Here is a 22,869-nt window from a genome sequence, read left to right on the forward strand (position 1 = left end):
TTTATCAATAATGTTGACAAGCATCATTTGACGAAACATTTTCCCGGGCGTCTTTAATTTCAATCAAATTCGCCAACATTTATATTTACGTCAAAATAAATTCCGTCGAAACACGATGTCAAATATCTTCATATTGAATGAACACTTTATCAATAAGCTCTTTATAATATTCTACGCAGTACATTCATTGTTTACTCTATTGAAATTGATATCTTAATAAACAATTATTACAATCAAATATATACAGTGACCTTTGACGACCTAAAATCGTCGGGGTGCGAGTAAAGGGATTGTTAGTAATGGGGATTAACAGTCCTATTGCTAGTAATATACCCTGTGAGAGAGATCTCCTCGTGGTCTCCCTTGGAAATCATCATGTTTAATTCTTTTAATACTCCTCTAGTCCTCCTAGACAAGGTACTAACAAATCTATCGACATCAGCTAATAAATTTTAATTTGATTACGAAAACAAAGTATTTTAAATGTGGACTGTTTCGAAAAATTTATAATTTCCTAGAAAATAAGGAAAATATATAAAAATAAAAAAGTAACGACTTACCAATCTAATTCTGATTCTTTATTACATCGCTGGAATCTAGATCCCTAAGCCTAAATCAAACGCTGGCTATTTAACTTACCACGATTATTGCCATCGGACATTTGTTTATTTATTTATTTAAACGTTAATGCACTGTAAAATTCTGTGTACATTAGGCGAAAATCTATTCTACCATACGCTATATTGTTGAAATATATATATTTTATTTACCTACTATCAATAAATTATAGATAAACTTGTAATTTACGAGAGTGATAAACTTTTAGTTTTTATACTACGACAGATTTGAAAAACCTATTCAGTCAGTACTTACATGAAAAAAAGAGGACAGCATAAGTTGACTTTTTATTCTGTTTCATGGAATAATGATTCTATCAATAGATTCGTTTGTATATTATCTAGGGCGGGGGGGGGGGGGGGGGGGGTCGTTTTCATTGTAATCAGTTTTGTTACTTTGACTTTACTTATATAATTAAAACGCTTTTATAATCCTCTTAATTTATTTATAATAAAATAAAAATTATTAAAAATAAATACAAATTGGTAATCTCCCGTTGTTGAAAGTCAATGAGTGGAAAATTTATTGATAGGCAATGTCACGAAAACAATTAAGAAAAATATAAATTCGACCTCTTCAACATATCAAATTATAGTCACTCTTCTAAAGATACATAACTTAAAATTTGTAATAATTATATATATATATATATATATATAACTTTAAATACGGCAGTGTAACGTATTTAACGAAGACATTTCATTGCATGTTTGCTAGTGCCTGACTTTTTCACCATAGAAAAATATAAACTCATCAACGAATTAATTCCTTTATGCCATCTATTTATTTCATTTTATTTAATATTTTTCATGTTAATATTTTCCTAGAATAAATAATATTGCTTTCTGTTACTGAAAAAAAGTACATCAATATTTTTTTATTAAAGACAAATCAAATTTTGATAATCAATTATGGAAATTCAATATTTGTACTTAAATCCTTTGATTGTGTCCCCATATTTACATAATAAAGAAATAACAAAATAAAAATTCGACCGACACCGGAGTAAACTGAATTATCAAATGAATTTAAAATTTGCAAAAATATCGCGTAACACGTACTCGTAATTTAGAAACTCAATAATAAATAATTAGTAGGGCATAGATGTCGTTGTGATCACAAATCGCAAATTTTATAACATATATATATATATATATATATATATATATATATATATATATATATATATATATATATATATATATATATATATATATATATATATATATAAAATTGGTTCTTATATTCTTTAGATCGGTCTGTCTTAAAAAGGTCAAAACATTCAATCTTCGATTGCACCGAAATGAAATCGAAAACTCTAGAAGGAAATTTTGAAATGTACTCACCAGCTATAGCTAATTGCATTATGAAGAAATTCATCCGACTTTTCCTCGCATTGGTACATATTAGTGCGGCGATGACTGAGGTGTTGAGTACTACGATGGCAACGAACAACACCCACATCACGGTGAATTGTATTGTCTGCAACAAATTACATTTATTACTATAATTTGTTTCAATAGAACTTAACAAATAGTACGAATTAATACGAGTAATCGATTAATTAATTTAACGTTTCGATTTGTTACTAGTTCTATTTAGATTGTATTTCTAATATGAATCTATTGATGAATGAATAAATCAGTATATTTTTGCATTATACAATATAGGATTCAAGCAAGACAATTAATAAATGTCGATAAATGATATAATTGTATAAGTACAGTCTTTCTTTTCATTAAGTTTCTTTTAAAATTAAAGTTTATTACAAAAATTTTAGATGTATTCAAGTGGGGCATGGCACCAAAAAGGTTGGGAAACACTGGTCTATACAGTATAGTTAACCATTTTACAAATTAAATCTACATCTTAATATACTACCAGAAAACATAAACTTTCTTTAAATGTATTAAATGTTTCGTTTGAAATAATTACTAAACCGATGTGGATTCGTCTAAATAGATTCTCGTAACCACAGTAATTTAAATTCTAATATAGAGTACCGTAAGATTTCATTTGGTATGTAAACATCACTCAGACTATTATGTAGACAGTATGTTTTCGCTATATATAACACTATTGTAATTATCAGATAAGAGGATTTATACCGTAACTAGTTTCTCCCCGTAACTTCGTCCGCGTAACTGGGTTATATTCGTTGACCGAGATAGAAAGTAGTCTATGTTATTTTGTAACACAATTACAGGTAACAAACAAACAATTTCAATTTCATATTTGTAATATTAATAAGAACGTAATAGGAAAGGGGGGAAAGGGATTGTTAGTAATGGAGTCAAATAGCTCCATTACTAGCCATATACCCTGTCAGGTCGACCTCGACGTGGTTCCACCTGGAAACCACCGTGGCTAATTCTAGTTGAATTGATCAGGGTGGGCTAACTGACCTGCTTTCGTCCTCATCAATCATCTATCACTGGTGCCTTGCCAGTGTATACCGATAGCGCAGATACCATTATCACTCATTAAAAAAAAAAGTTATATCTATAGTATAACTAACTTCTGTTTAAGGGGGTAAAAATTTAGAAATTAAATTATCTTATGGTTGAATTTTCAAAATTCTTTTCTTATTATTCACCTAACTTATTTATCTATCTACATATATAAAAAAATTCTAAATTGTAGGTATAACCATTTCGACTATACGTTGATAAATGGGTTACTCAGACAGTTAGTATCCTTTTTTTATATTAGATTATAAATAGTGAACAAATTAATAAAATAATAATGAACGACAAGCACTACAAGTTGGTTAAAAAATATTCCGCCATCTTGTGACTGCGGCCATTTTAAAATAATAACATATATTTTACGCTTACCTAATTTTCAAGATTTTTAATATAATACCCAATCCAATATTAACGGGATTGACAAAATATATACCATCTTGTGGCGTTAGCCATTTTGAAAATATTACAATATTGAATACTATTCGTATATTATTATGGCCAAAACTAAAAAAACTGTGTTCCACAAAAAAAAAACCGAACCTATAGAAGTCGGTGGTAAAACTAGTTATTTTAGTTTAAAAGCTATATTTGTGAAACGATTTTAATAAAATCGTCTATGGAACTAATCTGTAAGTATATCCTTTCAGATGAAAAAACGCTTTCTAAATCGGCTTATAACGGACAGAGTTATGACGTGACCAATTATAAAAAAATCAATTGAATTTAGAACCTCCATCTTTTTGCATAGCTGTGTTTCGGTTTGAAGGGTAGGATATGGCGTGAATTTACTGGCTACAGAGGAATAACACCTGAGTCCTCAGGAATGGCAATGCATGGGGGGTATCATGGGCGAAACAGTATACTCTGTTGTCCATTGTGTATGTCCATGGTACTGCTCATGTCTATAGGTGAGCTTGTTTGCCATTCTAAGTAGTATAAAAAAAAAAAGAAGTTATTTAAAAATGTATACAAAATTTTATAGATAATCAGTTAGAAACATTTGGTTTTAATACAGTACAGCTTGCAAGATTTGACGTCAACCAAAAGAACAAACATTACAAGTTTGATACAAAATAGCTGGAATTAAAAAAGGAATTTCTCGTAATTCCCACAAAAACGGAAGGAGACAAATTCCGCACAAGCAAAGCCGCGAAAATTAATAAGTGTAAATCTATCGTATTTTGCGTCAAACTGCACTAAAAGTTGTTAATGAATTTTTTAACATTGAAAGCTAAATTGAATGTTTGACTAGAACGAAACACGGCCACTATGTTTAATATTGATAACGTTATCGGAGACAGCCACTCTTGATAACATGTTCACCAAAATATCCATTACATGATTAAAACCTTTCAGCTTTTATTACTACTGTAATCCACATGAAATGTAGTGGGTGTGACAAGATTTACTTGCCTTCATGAGTTTTGCTTAGAACGTTTATTATTATATCAGCCGTGAATTGTCCATTGCTGAATATAGCCCCTCCCCCCCCCCCCCATAAGGCGGATTTTGCTAGTTGCTAATTGCCACAGTTGGCAGGCAGATTGCAACTGTACACATGCGTATGTAACCACATACACAGTTGCATAACTAATAATATATTTCGTAGATAAATATTTTTTTTAGATAAGTTACATTGAAAATATTTAAATTAAGAACGCAATCTGCGTTCTATATTTAAATATATGGACCCTTGTGACTCTGATACTAAGAGTTTTCTTAGGGATTACAGCTTCGTCAATGTTACAGCTGACCCGAGATTTGGCACTTTGTGCAAAAAAATAAGCATCCTATCTAGAGGATTAATACTAAGTACTTTTTACGCTTCCTCGATGTGCCGAGTTGGAAGATATATAGTTTATATTATGGAAATATTTTTTTTTTTAATATTAGCTTTTTACGTGTAAATTTTGTAAATATGAAAATTAACGAAATAGGTCATTTGTAAATAACGCATAAGGATAAAAACGTGGGTTAAACACTAGGTTTCAAGTTCCATCTTCAACAACACAATTGTGAAAACCGCATCTAATTTGGTGCAGTAGATTTTGCGTGATGCCGAAACAAACATATAGACAGACAATCAAAAAATAAAAATATTATTGTTTTGCCTTCAATTACTTTTGACTCCTATATCGTTTTTTCTTAAATATCTTTTGTGTAAATGCATTATCTTGTTATAATTTTATTATATATGTATGCACATAATACTACGTAAATAATGAGGTGGAAGGGATTGTTAGTAATGGAAAGCTTAGTCCCCATTACTATCAGTACACTCTATCAGGTCGACCTCCACGCGGCTTCCCCTGGAAACTATGGTGACTAATTTATCGTTGAATTCATCACGATGGGCTAACTGCAGGTCAGTCCTTTTATCCTCACCTGTCATCTCTTACTGGTGCCCCGCCAGCGTATACCGCTACCGCAGGCGGGGTTACCATTCCATTATCATTCATTAAAAAAAAAACCTAGATTTTACTTCAAAAGAAGCAGTTTTTTGTTCCATAAAGAACAGAACAAAAAATATCAATGAAATAGAGAACTTTTTGGAAGTTAATAATAACAGGTAAATTAGCATAGAAATAATAAGACCGGTTACTTATTATTATAATATTAACCTGACTTTGAAACTAATATCGTTACCTCGATATTCACTTGTCATTAATTATTACTCAGTACCTTGTCACAGTGACTTTAGTAACAATTAAGACCTCATTCGCCAGTTGTATTATTAAATTATTAATGTGACAAGGTAATTCGCATAAATACGTAATTATTATACGAGAGTTAGGTCGCACAATAATAAATAATACTATTATAATTGACTATATATAAAATAAGGTTTACTGAAAGAAATCCCTTTAAGGAATAAGTCCGGCTGTGTACATTTTAGTATAACCTAATATCTATATTAGAAGTAAATGCTCGAAAGTATGTAAATAAATTAATTATAGTAGATTTTTTTATTTTAATGAAAAGGTAACCCCGTCTAGGCTATTGGTATATGGTAGTGGATCAGTGAGGGAGGAAAGATGAGAATGAAAGAGGTCAGTTAACTAATTGTGACGAATTTAATTAAAAATTAATTTTCAAAGGGAACCGCGTGGAGGTCGACCTGATAGTGCACATTGCTATTATTTATGCAGTTAGAGCCCAATTACTAAAAATCCCCGATTTCATCCTCACATGTCATTCCTTATTGGTGCTCAGTCAGAGTAAACTCGGATCATAAGAATACAATATCCAGGTAGAAGCGACACTCCTGCAGATTCAAAAATAATAACTACGTTGGTGCGCTGATTATTCGCTTCTTTTTAAGAACTAGTCAATCAGGGCTTTCAATCAATGGACACTGTAGCGAGAGCCTACGTATCGCTCAGTCTCAAGTTTGTCGTAACATTATTTGTTAAATAAAAAAAAATAGTACCATTTCTGCATTCATAAAGTAAAAAAAAAAACGTGAGTATAACTTCTACCTACTCTTATTAATTCTTATGGTGGGGTTACATACATACATATATATCCGTCACGCCTGCCCCCATTAGGATAGGCAGAAACAATGGAACGTCAAATGCTCCGCTTCAAACAGACCTCTTTCGCTTCCTCCACATTCATCCTTCACGCTTGCCGTTTTCGGGTATTTTAAATTTGACTCTTTTTCAGCACGTCGCGTACTTGGTCGACATATGTCCATCTAGAGCGTCCCCTACCTACATCTTCATTCATTTGTGATAAATCTCTTTCGTAATTCTTTTTTATATCCATCCTCTCGAAATGACCAGTTTCCTACATTGTAATAAAAAAATTCGAAGGAATACAAATTTAGTATCTACCTATCTATATCGTCATAGTCGTAGAATACTGACGGATCTATATATGTAATCTTTGTCAGAACCGTCAGTATTCTACGACTATGACGATATGATACTTGTAACATCTGTGGAAATATTTTTTTCTTTAAAAAGGCTTTCATTAGTTAACGGAATAAGTTATTTGAATAACTGTTATTTAATAGCATTTTAAGGGGTTTACTCGCAATGTTATTCAATTTTAACTAGGTCCAGAAATTATGAAATATTTTTACTAAAAACTTCAGGGATATCAGTTTGAAAAGTTAGTAAGTTATTACTTAAGTATAAAAGGAAATATTTACAAAATTTTTACCTTTATTCTGTTAGTACGTTTATTGGTAAGGATTTCTATACCGAAACTAGTTGTAGCCTGCGACTTCGCTCGTAGTCGTATCGTGACATTGAATAGATTTCTTTTTCAAACAATGAACTATCAATTTCCAATTTTAATTGGTAGTTCAAGAGATTAGTGTGCTCAAACAAACAGACAAACTCTTCTATTATAATAAGTGTGGATATATTTAAGTAAACATACCTATTTCATTATTGTAATTAGACCTGACATAAAATATTACATAGATAATCCTAAGCTTAATGTCAATATATCATGCTAAGATTAAGTGAGGAAAATGTATTGCGAGGAAAAATCATACGGACATTTATTACATGTCCCAAACGTGATTAATATCTGTACGTATACTTAATACATAGGACTTATGCTTTGTAAATGTTTTACTTGGTCAATACATCTAAGTGAAAAACAAACATGGCCCTACACGAAGTTATTTTGTCTGATAGAATTACTAGAGGAAGACTTTGTATAAAAGTCGTTTGCTTGGGCATCTACGTCTCATTCGTGTTTCTACCGTGAAACAGTTGTGTTTGCATGGCTGTGTTTTATTTGAAGGGTGGGATATGGCAGTGAATTTACTGAGTACAGAGGAATAACACCTGAGTCCTCAAGAATGACAACGCATAGGGGGTATCATGGGCGAAGCAGTATACTCTGTTACGTCCATGGTACTGCTCATGTCTATAGGCGACGGTTACCACTTTCCATCAGGTGGGCCGTCAGCTTGTTTGCCATTCTAAGTTGCATAAAAAATACGAAATGAGGATATCCATAGAAGAACCAAAGTGACCAATATAACCCGAAAGATTAATGAGCTAAAGTAGCAATGAGCTAATCACATAGCTAAAAGAATTGACCCTACTAGATGTAGCAACGATCTCAAATACATTACACGGAATCAATGAACGCAGGTGACTTAAGAGCGTTCCTTCTGACAGTGTAAGGAGGAAGCCTATGACCAGCAGTGGACAATTAACGGCTAACACGAAGACGATGATGAAAACACAAAGAAAACAGAAACAGAAGCTTATACAAATACAATTAATCAATTTGAAAGATTTTATTATGACAGCACGATAATCTACGCCTTGGACTGTTTGACTGATTGATGACAAAAAAAAACTGAGGAGACAAAGCAAATATCAAGAGAAATCTTGCTTTTAGACGAAATACCTCTCATCTATGCAGGTCTGGTTCAAAACACATTTAAAAATAAGCTTCAGGTCCGTTTGAAAATACTTTTAAAAACACGCTTTTGTAATGTAATCCGCCATCTTGGCGGCCATATTGTATTGGCCATATTATCAGTGAGAGATGATAGGTGACGATGAAAAGGCAGGTCAGTTTGCCCATCGTGATGATTACACCTGGAATTCAGCACGATGGTTTCCAGGGGGGACCACGTGGAGGTCGACCTGACAAAGCATATTGCTAGCAATGTGACTGGTAGTCCGCATTACTAACAATCCCTTCCCCCTCAACACCTATATTAAAGGGGTGAACAAAAATACATAATCCACTTTGTAATGAATGAAATTTTTCTAAATTAGCTTACAAGATTTGATATAAACAAACTAATAAAAAACTTGCAAATTTTTTAATTAGTTTGTTTGTTATATAGATTACACAAGAATTTATTTACTCAAGATTACCTGAACTGCTTCCTAATAAAAACCATGCTACTAATTTGATATTTAATACATATGAAAATAAAGGCTTTATTCGTACGTAAAGTATTATTTAGTAAACATACTAGTACTTGATTCATTTAAGATTTCTAATTAAGAAGGTATATTTTTAGATTTATAGGATCTGAATATTTCATACGAATATTAAAAATTAATTTGAAATTTGATAACTGTGTCTCGCTGCTTGGTTATTATAGCTAAATAGAAAAATAAATTCCTTTACCTATTGAGATTTAGATCGTTTGAGGTTTCGATATGATATTTTGACGTTGAGAATGCAGTTAAAGTTGAATCGAATCGGCAAGAAACTCAGTTCTCGCTGTTTTATTATTTTATGAGAATAGAATCTACGAAAGAAAATAACATAAAATACTTATAGGTAAAGTATCAATATGCTGTATATTGTTTTCTCTGAACTATTACAGTAGAATACTGATAATGTGATAATAAAAACAATTTGTATAACATAGAATGGTAAAGAAGGTGACGGTCCCATCTGATCTCAAGTGTAAACCGTCGCCTATAGAAGTACTTGAATAGCACTAAATACGCTGTAGTGCCTGTGGTACTAAATATAATTAATACTAATTATTGTTAAGTAATTAATTTCAAATGATTACTCGTAATTAATTACCTTACCTTACCTTACTTATTTATTAGTATTAGCCATGTGGTCCCCGCATAGAATAGACTACCCCTTCCTTTCCTGTGGGTGTTGTAAGAGGCGACTAAAGAAACTTAATAGTGGAGGGATTGGTAGCAGCGTCTCTTTTAAAACATCTCTAAAAGCCTAACTGTGGTTGCCATCCCACCTGCCAAGTGTGGTAACTACTGGAAAAAGTCTACTTTGGAGAAGGTTTATGTTAAGCAGTGGACAGTTAACGGCTAAAATGATGATAATGATTTATTAATACTTACCAACTACCAGAGGGAGACTCTGTACAAATGTCGATTGCTTGGGTACCTCTGTCCCGTTCGTGTTTCAACCGTGAAGCAGTTGTGTTTGCATGGCTGTATTTCGGTTTGAAGGGTGGGATATGGCGTGAATTTACTGGGTACAGAGGAATAACACCTGAGTCCTCAGGAATGACAACGCATGGGGGGTATCATGGGCGAAACAGTATACTCTGTTATGTCCATGGTACTGCTCATGTCTATAGGCGACGGTTACCACTTTCCGTCAGGTGGACCGTCAGCTTGTTTGCCATTCTAAGTTGTATAAAAAAAAAAACTTACATCATAAAAGTAGTAGTAATTCAGGTCAACTTTCCCATTAGTGGCATTTGTATAGTTCCTCGAGAGGTTCTGACTAGTGTCGTCGGAAATAAATACTGTGGTGAAAGTTCGAGGAGTAGTCAGCTCCCCCATTTCTTCCACAAACTCCAAATCCATGGTTCTGCAAAGAAAAACAATTGAATCATTAATATTTAATGGAAAATTTTTTAAAGGATGCCTATTCGAGCAAATCTTAGATTTTATTACTAGATTTGATTGCATTAAAATTTAACATACACAAACACAATATTATTAAATATAAGTCTCCCCCTTTTGCCAGTAGTTGCCATGTTTGGCAGGCAGATTAGCAACCGCAGTTTGGCTTTGGAGATGTTATAAAATGTATGCTGCTGCCCATCCCTCGATCTCCCTTAGTTGCCTCTTACCACAGCCACGGGAAAGGAAGGGGTGGCCTATTCTATGCCAGGACCACGTGGATCTTTACGAAAAATAGGTGGCTATATTTAATCGACCTCAAAAAGAATAAGATTTTGTATTCCCCTTAATTCTTTTTCTTTTTGCATTTTTTTATGTTAACTTTCTCAGTGTTAATTGTAAACAGACGTGTACCGAGACTTACACAACTGTTATTTATGTATATGATAAGTATATCACAAATTTATCAAGATGAATGAAAAATTCTGTACCAAAGAAAATATATAATTAGATATTCGTTTCTATGACGTATCAATGATCAACAGGGTCAATTCGTAATAAATTATTTGACATTCCCTTTTATTATCCCTTACGCTTTGTCTACCTTTTAAAAGTAACACGATACCAACAGAGACAAATTCCTTATCGCATTCTTCGGTGCTATAATGCGGAAACATCGCCAATAGACATTCTAAGGAGACAACAAAGGAAAGAATTCGGCCTAAATCTCCACTGTGTCAATGTTTCCACTTGATCTCATCTGTAATAACCAGTCACGATTGCAGTAATTTAATCAACATTTGTGCGGTCCGTCATTTTTGCTGAATTACTCTTAATTAAATTTCTACTCTGTCCGACCACAATATTTGACAGTATTCGTATTTCGGTTGGTTTCTGGACTTATTTATGGAGACTACATTGTGATAACCACTAAAAATTTATGATAGTTCACCCTCATATTCTACAGCCTCAATGATGGCGTACAACGCGGTTTCAGAGATGTTTTCTCCCACCAACACTTAGGTTGTGGAATGAGCTTTCTACTGAGGTTTTTCCAAGAGTCTACAGCATGGGGTTCTTCAAAAGAGAGGTAAAGAGGTTTCTTCAGGGTCGGCAATGCGCGCATATACCCCTGGTATCGCAGACGTTCATAGGCTACGCTAACTGCTTACTGAAACCTCAGTGGTATAAAAAATATAGTCGTGAGAATCTCAGAATACATAATTATATTAGTTTTATTTTAAACTAGCTGTCTTCTACGGCTTCACTCGCAAGATACAGATACTTCAAAAAATAAAATATCAATTGCAATACTGACGTAAACAAATATTAGGTATTAGCTTTTACCCGCAAGTTCGTTCGCGGAAAGGAAATAAACAATAAGTAGCCTGTATCCTTTCCCATCCCGTATAGTACGTGTATACCAAATTTCATAACAAGTGGATCAACCATCAAAGTTCTCAGAGATATCGAACAAACTCGCTTTCGCATCTATAACATTGACAAGGACTACACAATCAAAAGACTCTTTCTAAAAATCCATCAAAATCGTACAAAGAAATTATATTACCACACTCTGATACAATTTCACATTGCTTTTTGCTGTTTTTAACTTCAGTTTTTATTAACGTAATGGAAATGTCTTTGCGATGTCTCTTTTAACATTCTCCGGCCCGTTACGGAACACTGTAAAGTCTTCATTGCGCTCTAAAAAGTTCTATAACAACAACAAAGTTTCCAACTGCGTATATAGATGAGAAATTTAACTCATAATGATTATTACCTACCATACTGACTTAGGTTGTAGTATCTGCTTCATTACGCAGTGACATTCTTGTTCTGTTCCCAAATATATCTATATAAATAAAAATCAAACGCATCACTTCAGAACGGCTGCACCTATATAACTTATCATTGCTGAGTTTGTAATTATCAGGACAAAAATTTTATGAGAGTTAAACTCTCAATATAAAAATTTTTGAAAAATCAAAAGCTTTAAGTTACTTGGCGAACTATAGAGAGGGTTATGCTCTGAGTTTCTTTGGGGGAAAATAAAAATATGCATTATACGTAGACATAGTATAAAATGCTCACTTTTATAGTATTTTGATCCTGGTTTTCGAATGATCTAAGTAGGACGCTGATTGACAAATGGAAAAAATAATATCATATTTTACTTGCCTTTACAATTTAAAATATACATTATACGTAGACATAGTATAAAGTGCTCACTTTTTATAGTTTTGATCCTTCGAGCCGGACGCTGATCGATAAAAAATAAACATAATTCTGTATCTTCATATCATGTTGCAAGGTAAGTAGAGATAACCGACTATCAAAAACCTCTACCCATACAAAATGTTTTTTAATACTACTGAGGTGGCAGAAAAGCATACGGCTAATGGTAAGTAGTTACCGTAGTCTCACACTGCATGAACGATTGCAATATTAGGGGCTTTACGCTGCATTGTTGACCCAAAAACCTTTTTAGCCCTTTTTTATCTCTTACTTCATCCAATTAAATAATTTATCTGATATATACATATATAAGCTAATTCCAAATACTATTTTCTCCTCTCTAATAATACACAGTCTATCTGATCGTGTTAGTTTAGGTCTCCTTTAATATCTTTATCCTTCTATTTTCGCATCATCATATTTTTTTTTATATCTCCAAATAACACGTAAACAGAGCCAATTAATCTAATCGACCATACCTACCCAATTACCTACCGCTGTTGGATTATATTCGCCACGCTAAATTCGAATTTGCTCGGTAGAATATGGATAAGTATGTATTAGGCTAACCACAGATTTCGTTCATTGTTAAAATCAAAGCAGGATTCTACTTTTCGATTTAGGTTCCTCACCTGAGTAAATTACTACACACTATTTCTTTTATTTATGAAAATAATGGAATAGTAACCCCTCGTGCGCTATTGGTTTACGCTACGGAATATTAGTGAGTGACGGTAGGTAAAAACGAAGTCATGTCAGAAATTAACCACGACGGTGTCCGAGTGGAGGTAGTACTGACAGAGTAAATTATTAACAATAAAGTTGTTAATCGCCATTACTAACAATAGTACCTACTTACTATTAGTAATTATTTATCCAAGTATCGAAGAAAGGGGGATGATTATGTCATGTAAATAAGACCTATGTATTTATGGCCAAATCTTCGACAGTACATGTAACTTAAATGATAGAATACGTATTATTTTTAAAACTATGTTTATTTTTAACGATACTCATATATATGTATAACAGAGTTGTGTGAACTTACTGTGTGTATTATTTTCAACAATTGTATCGACTACATCCAAAAGTGTTCATCCAAGACGCTGGATGAAGTCCCCCTGCTAAAGACATCTGGATGAAGTCGAAACAATTGTCGGAAACGACAAACGTAATAAGCTCAAAAATTCCCTTTACAAGTGTATACATATAGAAAATGTATTACTTCGTATTGCTAAATTTTAATGAGCAAGGTCATTTAATTCGTCTTAATTTTTGGAGCACTTTAAACTAAGACAGAACAGAATAAAAGTATTTCCTAAAATCTCTTCTCAGGTGTACATTACCCTCTGTTCTCGCCTCTGCACGTGCTCTGTGAAGCTGTAGGCCACCGCGGTCAACAACATTAGATTAGATTGAAGAAAAAACAAACACCCTCTGACATAATCAAGAAATTTCCGTCAAACCGTCATTAAAAAAAGGTTCATGCCCGCATTTTCACTTTAGCACACTGAGCAATGTATCTTATCTGTAATAACCTCGTGTATAATTGTACTGTATTATCATTTTTTATAACTTTAATATATAAATTTATGTAAATATGTGTTTTTTAATCAATTCTAATCGTTTAGACAAGGCAGTGGCAAAAGATCGAGTGATTAATAAAAAATAAAGTTCTTACTAATATTAAAAATCTAAAAAGTATGAGCTCAACCAACCACTTTTTTACACGCACTATATAGGATGGAAAAAGACAGCCTATTTTTTAATCTCACTTAGTGATCATATTTCGATCACACAGTCCTGTATAAGCTGGTATCTTCATATTTTTTTAACTTGTCACTTATTGAATCAGTAGCTAGGTAAATTATGTTTGCTTAGTTATCGTCGATATATATATTTTTAATGAAATTCTATAAATATTATGTCTGTAGTTAATCTCACTTCGCTTAAAGGAGGTTTTAATTTTATCAATTCTACTTTCCCTATGCCTACAAATAAATATACGACGTTCTCTATGGGGGGTTTGTATTTGACCGCTCTTACTGAGCGGATTTGAATGGGACTCGGCTGAGGCGAAGTAGCGTCCTTGATTAGGTGGATATTTATTAAAATAATAATTAATGTTACACAAGTTAAGAAGCTTATAAATAGCTTATTCAAACTCCTTGATTATAGAATCAAGTCTTAATCTATGGCTTAGTAAGATTAGTAAGTTCCCCTGTGTAGGTAGGTATTTTCTAAGAACGAGGGTATTTTTCATCTTAGATAAAAGAATAATGCCTATGTATTTTTAATCTACACTCTACTTAAATTGAGGTTTCAGTTTTATCCTTCAAATTACGTAGACGGGCAACTACACTTATATAATAATAAAGAAAAAACACTCGACCCTCATTCCATAAATAAAATGGTAGAGGTTTTCGGCGCTCACGGCTCCCAATTAATCTTAGCTAAGGGGCTTTGCTCGATAGACTGTTTGTTCTTTAGCTACCATCAAGCCTCCATATAAATTGACCTTAACACATTGAACGCCGTGTCGGACGTTGAAATTCTCCACGGGCCATATAAATATTCGAAGTATGTCCATAATTAACTTTATGTTCTTTCAGTACATATGAACCTCAGAAATATTGATAAAACAGTATAATTGTATGTTGTTGGATGAAGTCGTTGAAAAAGGCATCATTTTCTAAGAATTTTTAAATATCAAAATGATCATATTATTAAACGTATTATTATATATATATGTATATATACCCTTAAGTTTTAGTAGAGATTTTGCTTCACTCTGTATGCTCTACAGCTTGTTAGGGCTGTGCTCACAGAAACTGTTCCATATGATGCTCATGGCCACTGTCTACCATCGTCTAGCTCGCCATCGATAAGGAGTTCACCCTCATACCTTAGAGCCTAGATGGTCGCTTACAGCGCGATTTCAGAGATGTTTTTCCCTTCGATCGGTTTCTCTAAGAGACTACAGTATGGGGTTCTTTAAAAAGGACTTTCTTCAGGGTCAACAACATGTGGATAATGGCTCTGATATTGCAGGCGTTCATTGGATACGGTAACTGCTTACCATCAGGTGGATCGTATGCTTCCTTGCCACCTCAGTGATTTAAATGAAACCGCGCGGGTTACCAATATTTTTGAAGGTTTAACTTCAAAACTAGTGTATGTTTTATTACGATATATCCTCTAAAAGTGGTCAGTTCAGTTTCCCCACTTCTGAAATTCACGTATAGGAAGTAGCGAACAAAAAAGGTAGTAGGTATATACGTAATGATTTTATAAAGAACATACGTTACGTAATTAGAAAACAACTAAAAATAATATTTTGAACACAGTGAATAAATACGTATGTACTCGTATGTTAGGTAGGCATTTATTTATTTTATTTATACATTTCACTACATTGTCGAACAATTTAGAGATTATAATAAAATCACTAAGTTTTTTGGATGAATGAATAAAAAGTATTTCAATAATCCACAACACTTGCATACAATTCGGCTTTAAGAAATAACAACATTAAAATATTATAGAAAACAATTTACAATTTTGTGGAAATGAAAAAGGATACCAATTCAGCTTAAAGTTCATTCAGAAGCAACAACGCTCATTTTCAATTGGCGAGGCGCTAATTGAAATGGAGCGTTTCACCGCTTCACAATGCATCAAGATCATAACATTTTGGGTAACATAATACAATAAGGTAACACAAACATACGCAAAATAATAGATACGCAACGATAAATATCAGAAAAAATAACAATAACAAAAGAAAAATAAGAACAAAAAAGTTTTGGATCCTGTATTTTCGCGGAAGTGTACGCAAATGTACTTTTTAATATTAGAGACGCTAATCTTAGTCTTGTCCACATTTTATTATGTGCGCACTTGTGACGTATCTACAATATTTCGTTTATCATATATCATTGTATATTACGCTTTTGCAATAAAAATATTAACATCAAAGCAAAATGCTATAAAAATGCTATTCTTTAATAACCTCATCCGGTTGTCAACATAGATTTTTACATCAAAGCGAATTCTTTGTTCCGCAAAACGGAACTTTAATAAAACTTGTTTTCAATAATAGCGCGTCACTTCTCGCCAGCACATCATGGAATTTAATTAAAAAGTAAGAGGACTTCAACAAAGAAGACAATGTCATTAAATTTTGAAAGTAGTTCTATTGGGGTGTTATGGAAGTGTTTAGCAGAGACATATTTTAAAGGTCATTGAGTGGCTGGCAAGATGTACCTCATACTTATTCTATTATCATAAAAATATAGTTTTTATTCTTGTACTTATTACACGAGCAAATTAATTAATATATAACTCGAATGAAATCTGTCAATAGTCATTTCCTAGAAAAAAAAAATCGTTGAAAACTTTTATTATCAAAGTACGTATAAGCATAAAGTTCAACATTGATTTGCATCTCTTATCTTCTTTGCATTATCAAGTTGTGAAAAAGAGAATTCTGTATATAAATATAACCCAAATGTTTACACACAAAAGCTTTTGCTTTTGTGTGCATGTTCTCACTTTGTTTTCATTCTCATCGTAATGAACGAAGACCTAACTCTTAAAGTTTTAATTACTTATCTTTTATTACTTTTATTACGGAATATATGATGCTTGTTGAGTTTACTCAAATTAATTGAGAGTTTTTAGACAACGTCTAACAATTTAGGGTATGTAACATTTTTTTTCACTATATTTATTTTTTTTTATATAAAATATATATTAAACTTGGAAGCGTGACTGGAATATGTAAATTAATCGGAATAAAAAGTGGCCTTTCTTTCTCTATCCCAAATCTGTATATCATATTTCATAATGTCATAATTTCTCATCAATTGTGTTACCTTATTATTATTTATTAATAAAAAAAATATGTATTTATTTATTTTGCACACATTAAAATATGTCTACAGGGTGGACATAATGCCTAATAGCATTCTCTACCAATCAACTGCTACGCTAAACAGAGAGTAAATGGCAGTGCATAGATCTAACAAAATCAAATATGTTCTTTACCAAACGCTTTAAAGAATTATTATCGATAAAATAATCTTTATTATTTGTTACTATTTAAATTTAAAATATTTCTTTAATATATAAATCTAAACTAATATTTTTATAATAGGTATACTTTAAAAGAATATTAAACGCTTTTAAAAATTCTGTTTACTACTTTACATCATAGAATGCTACATTATTATTATGCTATTATAAATACAATAATTATTATATAATATTATATATAAGTACCAAAAATTCTATGACTATATTAACAGATTGATAAGCCTTGTTATTGACCCCTTTACTTTGGAATAAAATGTTCTATTTTACTTGTATACTCTTTCATATTTCTGTTCTGCTTCTAAATTGATTTTAATTGTACATTGTCTATCAAGTAGGTAAGTACTAATAGAGTCTTATTCAGTAGGTTTAGTTTTCAATCGCCTACTATACAAGTGTTTAGTTTTTCTATAGATCGATTACTGTCTCATTAAATACATTTTTTTATTCATTCTGCAAAGTTTTTATGCGAGTAAATCAAAGATGATCAATCAAAAATAGAGAATTTGGGAAAACTGTTATTTGTCCTACCGTCTACTAATAACTGGATGTAAGCGGATACAACTGGATTTGAGGGGTAAAATATAGGTCACGATAAGGACGAAGCGGAACGCCGTGGCTTCTGGTAAATTATCTGATAGTGAAAAATAACGCTTTGAAAATTTCAATTGACATAAAATGTTTCAATAATGTTAGAGCCATTTCAATTTTTGTGTAAGTATATTTGGTATCACTTTTGGGTCAAGGAACGTATTTTATATTCGAGATACGATATTATATTTATGTTCAGTACTTTTATTTATTGATACTAGCAATACTATAACGTCGTAACACATCATTTGTTGAACATTTTTAGAGTGATTTTTTAGAATGTTCATTGCAGTATATTATATATATATATATCCATAATTTGCATGTATATTCACGGTTGAAGTAATGAGTCACTTTCACCACGGGGTTCTTCTTTAATAATTCACTAATTAATAATTTATTAAACAACTAGCTTTTACCCGTGACTTCGTCCGCGTAATCGGGATATGTTTACTGACCGAGATAAAAAGTAGCCTATATCCTTCTCCATCCCATATAGTACGTATATATCTAATTTCATTGTGATATAATAGTGATTGGTTAAACCGTTGAGGTGCTATAAAGTAACAAACGGACAAACGAATATTTAGAAAGGATGGTACGTGAGCCGCCAACATACAACATATATATACGCACCCACACACTCATTCACGCATGCACGCACGCACGCGCACACACACACACAACGAACCAGAGAGCAACACGAGATTAAATATTATAGAATACAAAAAATAATTGTTGAAATCGGTTCAATATAAGCGACGTAATCGTGTAATATAATCACAAAAAATTTAAACGTCTTGAGAACTTCTTTCTTTTGTAAGTCGCTTATGAAGTTCAACTGGCTAAGTTGCCAGCAACAAACTTATTGTTTTAGGTATTTAATTAATTAAATGAAGCTAAATTAATTTTCAGCTATAAGATTTAGTTCCCGGGAATTTAAACTCCTTCAGTATTAAAGGAATAATTCTAGATGATTCTTTGCGTATTATCTTCTTAGTACCGACTATATTCTCCTTGTTTTAAACATGTTTTCTTTCTATTCTTTTAAACCGACTTCAAAAAAAGGAGCTTATCAATTCGGTTGTATCTTTTTATGTTTTATTACATATTAGTTTTTATGTTAATACTTTATAACTCCGTCAGTTTCTCATAAACCGATTATTAAAATTTTTATTTTTTTATCTGATGAGATATACTTACAGATTGGTCCCACAGAAATTTTATCAAAGTCGGTTCAGTAATTACATTTTGGAAACAAAATAATTGATTTTGTCAAAATTTAAATCTTTTATTTTTGCGGAACACATTCGTTATTATAATGCAATCCAATACATCTTTATAAAGTTACTAGCAACTCGTTTCGACACACAAATTACACGAATGGATAAAATATTTGTTTTTTTTTTTTTTAATAAAATACAGTAAATATTTTATTAACGTATTGTCAATTTTCTACATGTGAAAGAAATTTTAAAATCGATTAAGTATTTTTTAAGTTTACCACTTACAAACAAGAATCAAATGTTTCCTTTTTATAATATTTTTTTTAGTTTAAATATATTTTATTATGCAACTGATTAATTTAAAATATTTTTAATGTGTAATAATTTTGGATATTTTAATATATATTGATTAATTACTCTTGAATTTCAATAAAATTTGATTATTTATATTAGAAGTATAGTAATTTTTGCCATATTTTACGCAGGCATAGCCGCGAATGTAGCTAGTACATTATAACAATCGAAAGCTTGCCTGGAAGAGATCGCTTTTAGCGATAAGGTTACCGATTGTTTCTTTATCGTAATCGTTTCTTGTAATTGTTTGTATTTGAAGTAAACAATAAATATTTGGAGTAAACAAAAAAGATATCTATCTATATAGTGAGGAGTATATCTTTAATTATTTAAATTGCCTTATCCCTCTCTGGTACGAACTGGGAACGGCAAAATTTATAATAAAAGGACGGTATAGTCCCCTAATACGGGAGATCGCGAATATTAAATAAGAATTTAGACAATATCAAATAACGCTGATACGTATTTTATTGACCCCATAGAATTTGATTACATATTGATTTTGATTCTATAACGTTTGATTGAATCGGAATATGTAGCGGTAATATTATTCATAGAATTACAATGTTCTCTATATTACACTCATATCTGCATACATATACATATATATATATATACAAATGCACGCAATTCTTCACTCATAACCAATAACAGTCATCCATTAATATATTACAAGTAGGTATTACAATTGATTTGCACTGACAATCTATTGTAAAAAAAGAAACGAAAATGTAAAGTGTGTGACTAAGTACATGAATAAAATGTATGGATAAGTAAAGAATTGTGTGCATGTGTATGTATATGTATACTTAAGTTCATATCATGTAACATAATCAAGTTTAAAACTGTCGTTCTCCTATATATAGAAAAATAAAGTAAAAATAATACTCCATTCATTCATAACAACTCATTACAGTACTAATACAGTGTGTGAAATTTTCCATACAAGTCTACTATTATCACTAAATGGTGAAAATGTAAGAATATCAAGTGTTATGTTCACCACGATTACAGTCTACAACTACTTCTTACTGCCCCATTACTACTATGCACCGATCGTAAAGCAGTTGTGTTTGCATGGCTGTGTTTCGGTTTGAAGGGTGGGATATGGCGTGAATTTACTGGGTACAGAGGAATAACATCTGAGTCCTCAGGAATGGCAACGCATGAGGGGTATCATGGGCGAAACAGTATACTCTGTTATGTCCATGGTACTGCTCATGTCTATAGGCGACGGTTACCACTTTCCATCAGGTGGGCCGTCAGCTTGTTTGCCATTCTAAGTTGTATAAAAAAAAATCTTTTATGATATATTTCTTTTTATGATGTAATAGATGGAGAAGACTGTGGATCTTTATTATCAGTATTCTGGCCCTGAATTGTTTGTCTAGAGATGCGTCTCGATATCATGCGATCAGTAGCCTCACGGAAACATTGAGTGATGCTCAAATGGGCGATTCTCTTAATTAGGTCAGTTCAGCGTATACGACAACGCCCCAGAGGCTGTTCGCCTTCAACTTATCCTTGCACCACGAGTTTTTCCACTGAATTCTCACGATAGTAATCCCTAATTGGATATTAGGGATTACAAGTGAGAGAATCTTTATTTATACCAACAGGCTACCTCTTTTGTTTTAATTGGTAAAAATAAGATGGTAACTATAGGTTTTTAGTATCTGTGTAAGTTGTCAGTGCAATCTGTCAAAGTAATGTTTAAAATGTCATTCAATTGTCAAGCGATGAGTCTAGAATATGTCGACGATGAATAATAATTTTAACATGTATTTGATTAAATTCGAAGTTATAAAAGTAAACTTTAATGTGTTTAATTAAGCTGACGACAAGAGCAGCTACAAAAACCTAGCCCAGAGTATTGGTATCGTAATAGAATATTAGTAAGTGATGATATATAAGTATGAAACCAGATTGATCAAGCTATCGTAATGAATCCACAAAGAACTAAGCAGCATAGTTTCCAAGGAGGTTCTCATCGAGGTTGATTAAATATTGCTAGCAAAAGGCCTGCTTTAGTCTTCATTATTAGTAATCCCTTCTTTATCAGCCAATATAGGACCAAGCTATTAACCTTGGGCGCGATAGTAAGTAGTAGTCATTAGCAATATATCCTATTAAATCGGTCTCCATCCAGTATCCCTGGAAACCATCGTATTCATTTTCTGAAAAATTAATATGCCCCATCTTCGCTTGCCATCTTTCACGCCCTACCTTTTGCGGGATGTTGGACATAACAGAGTACGTTGTATCGCCTATGATACTCATCTAAACATACTTTCGTAATTCAATACGCTGCAATCATAGACAATAATTACGTGAACAGACCATCCATAACCTAACACCTGAATTCCGCAAACATTAATAACCGCAGAGTTGGGGAAATTCGCAAATTTTCGAGATTTATGTGAACGAACGCGAATGATTACCGAGCGGTGTCTGCTCGTTTATTATATACGTTTGTTGGTATAAAACTAAATATTTTCACGATATATTTCAGAGGTAGTAAAATATTTTGGCTATAAAGTAATATTCTACGTACTTAGATTGGATATACATATTGTGTATATATACATGTGCAATGGGAATTTTATGAACTTACAAAGTTTGTCACATATAAGCTCAAAGCTGATTTGGCTGGAGTATCAACAAAATATTTACTAATTTATTTTCACATCTTAAATTGGAATTAATAAATAAAGCTTTGAACGTCTACGAGTCTGAATTAAAATTGTAAAAATACGTGAATTTTTGTTATTTTTGCAACTTCAATTCCTTATAAATTATAATCTATCACATCGCACATTTAAAAAGTACACACACTTGTATAAAAATTTTCTTGTCTCATTTTTGTTATACAAATCTGTTACAAGCATGTTACACTACGTCTATGTATATAACCCTTGTTAAAAAATGAACATAAGGTTTAAAAAAATATATATA

At 32.1% G+C, this 22,869-nt stretch overlaps 1 protein-coding gene across 3 annotated transcripts in view; it reads right to left on the reverse strand.

Annotated features, from left to right (window-relative positions):
- The window catches only part of LOC113511665 (cardioacceleratory peptide receptor-like), a 157,976-nt gene that overhangs the window by 18,627 nt on the left and 116,480 nt on the right, over positions 1 to 22,869 (reverse strand). For all 3 annotated transcript variants that reach the window (XM_052896702.1, XM_052896690.1, XM_052896694.1), the window contains 2 exons: positions 10,217 to 10,376; positions 1,965 to 2,100 (listed from right to left, as the gene is read on the reverse strand). In XM_052896702.1, coding sequence (XP_052752662.1) covers positions 1,965 to 2,100; positions 10,217 to 10,372 — 292 coding nt within the window. In that variant the 5' untranslated portion in view covers positions 10,373 to 10,376. The remainder of the gene's footprint in view (positions 1 to 1,964; positions 2,101 to 10,216; positions 10,377 to 22,869) is intronic.

The sequence above is a fragment of the Galleria mellonella genome, unplaced genomic scaffold (genome assembly GCF_026898425.1).
Source record: "Galleria mellonella isolate WM207_F2 unplaced genomic scaffold, CSIRO_AGI_GalMel_v1 utg117, whole genome shotgun sequence".
In the NCBI taxonomy this organism is placed as follows: Eukaryota; Metazoa; Arthropoda; class Insecta; order Lepidoptera; family Pyralidae; genus Galleria; species Galleria mellonella.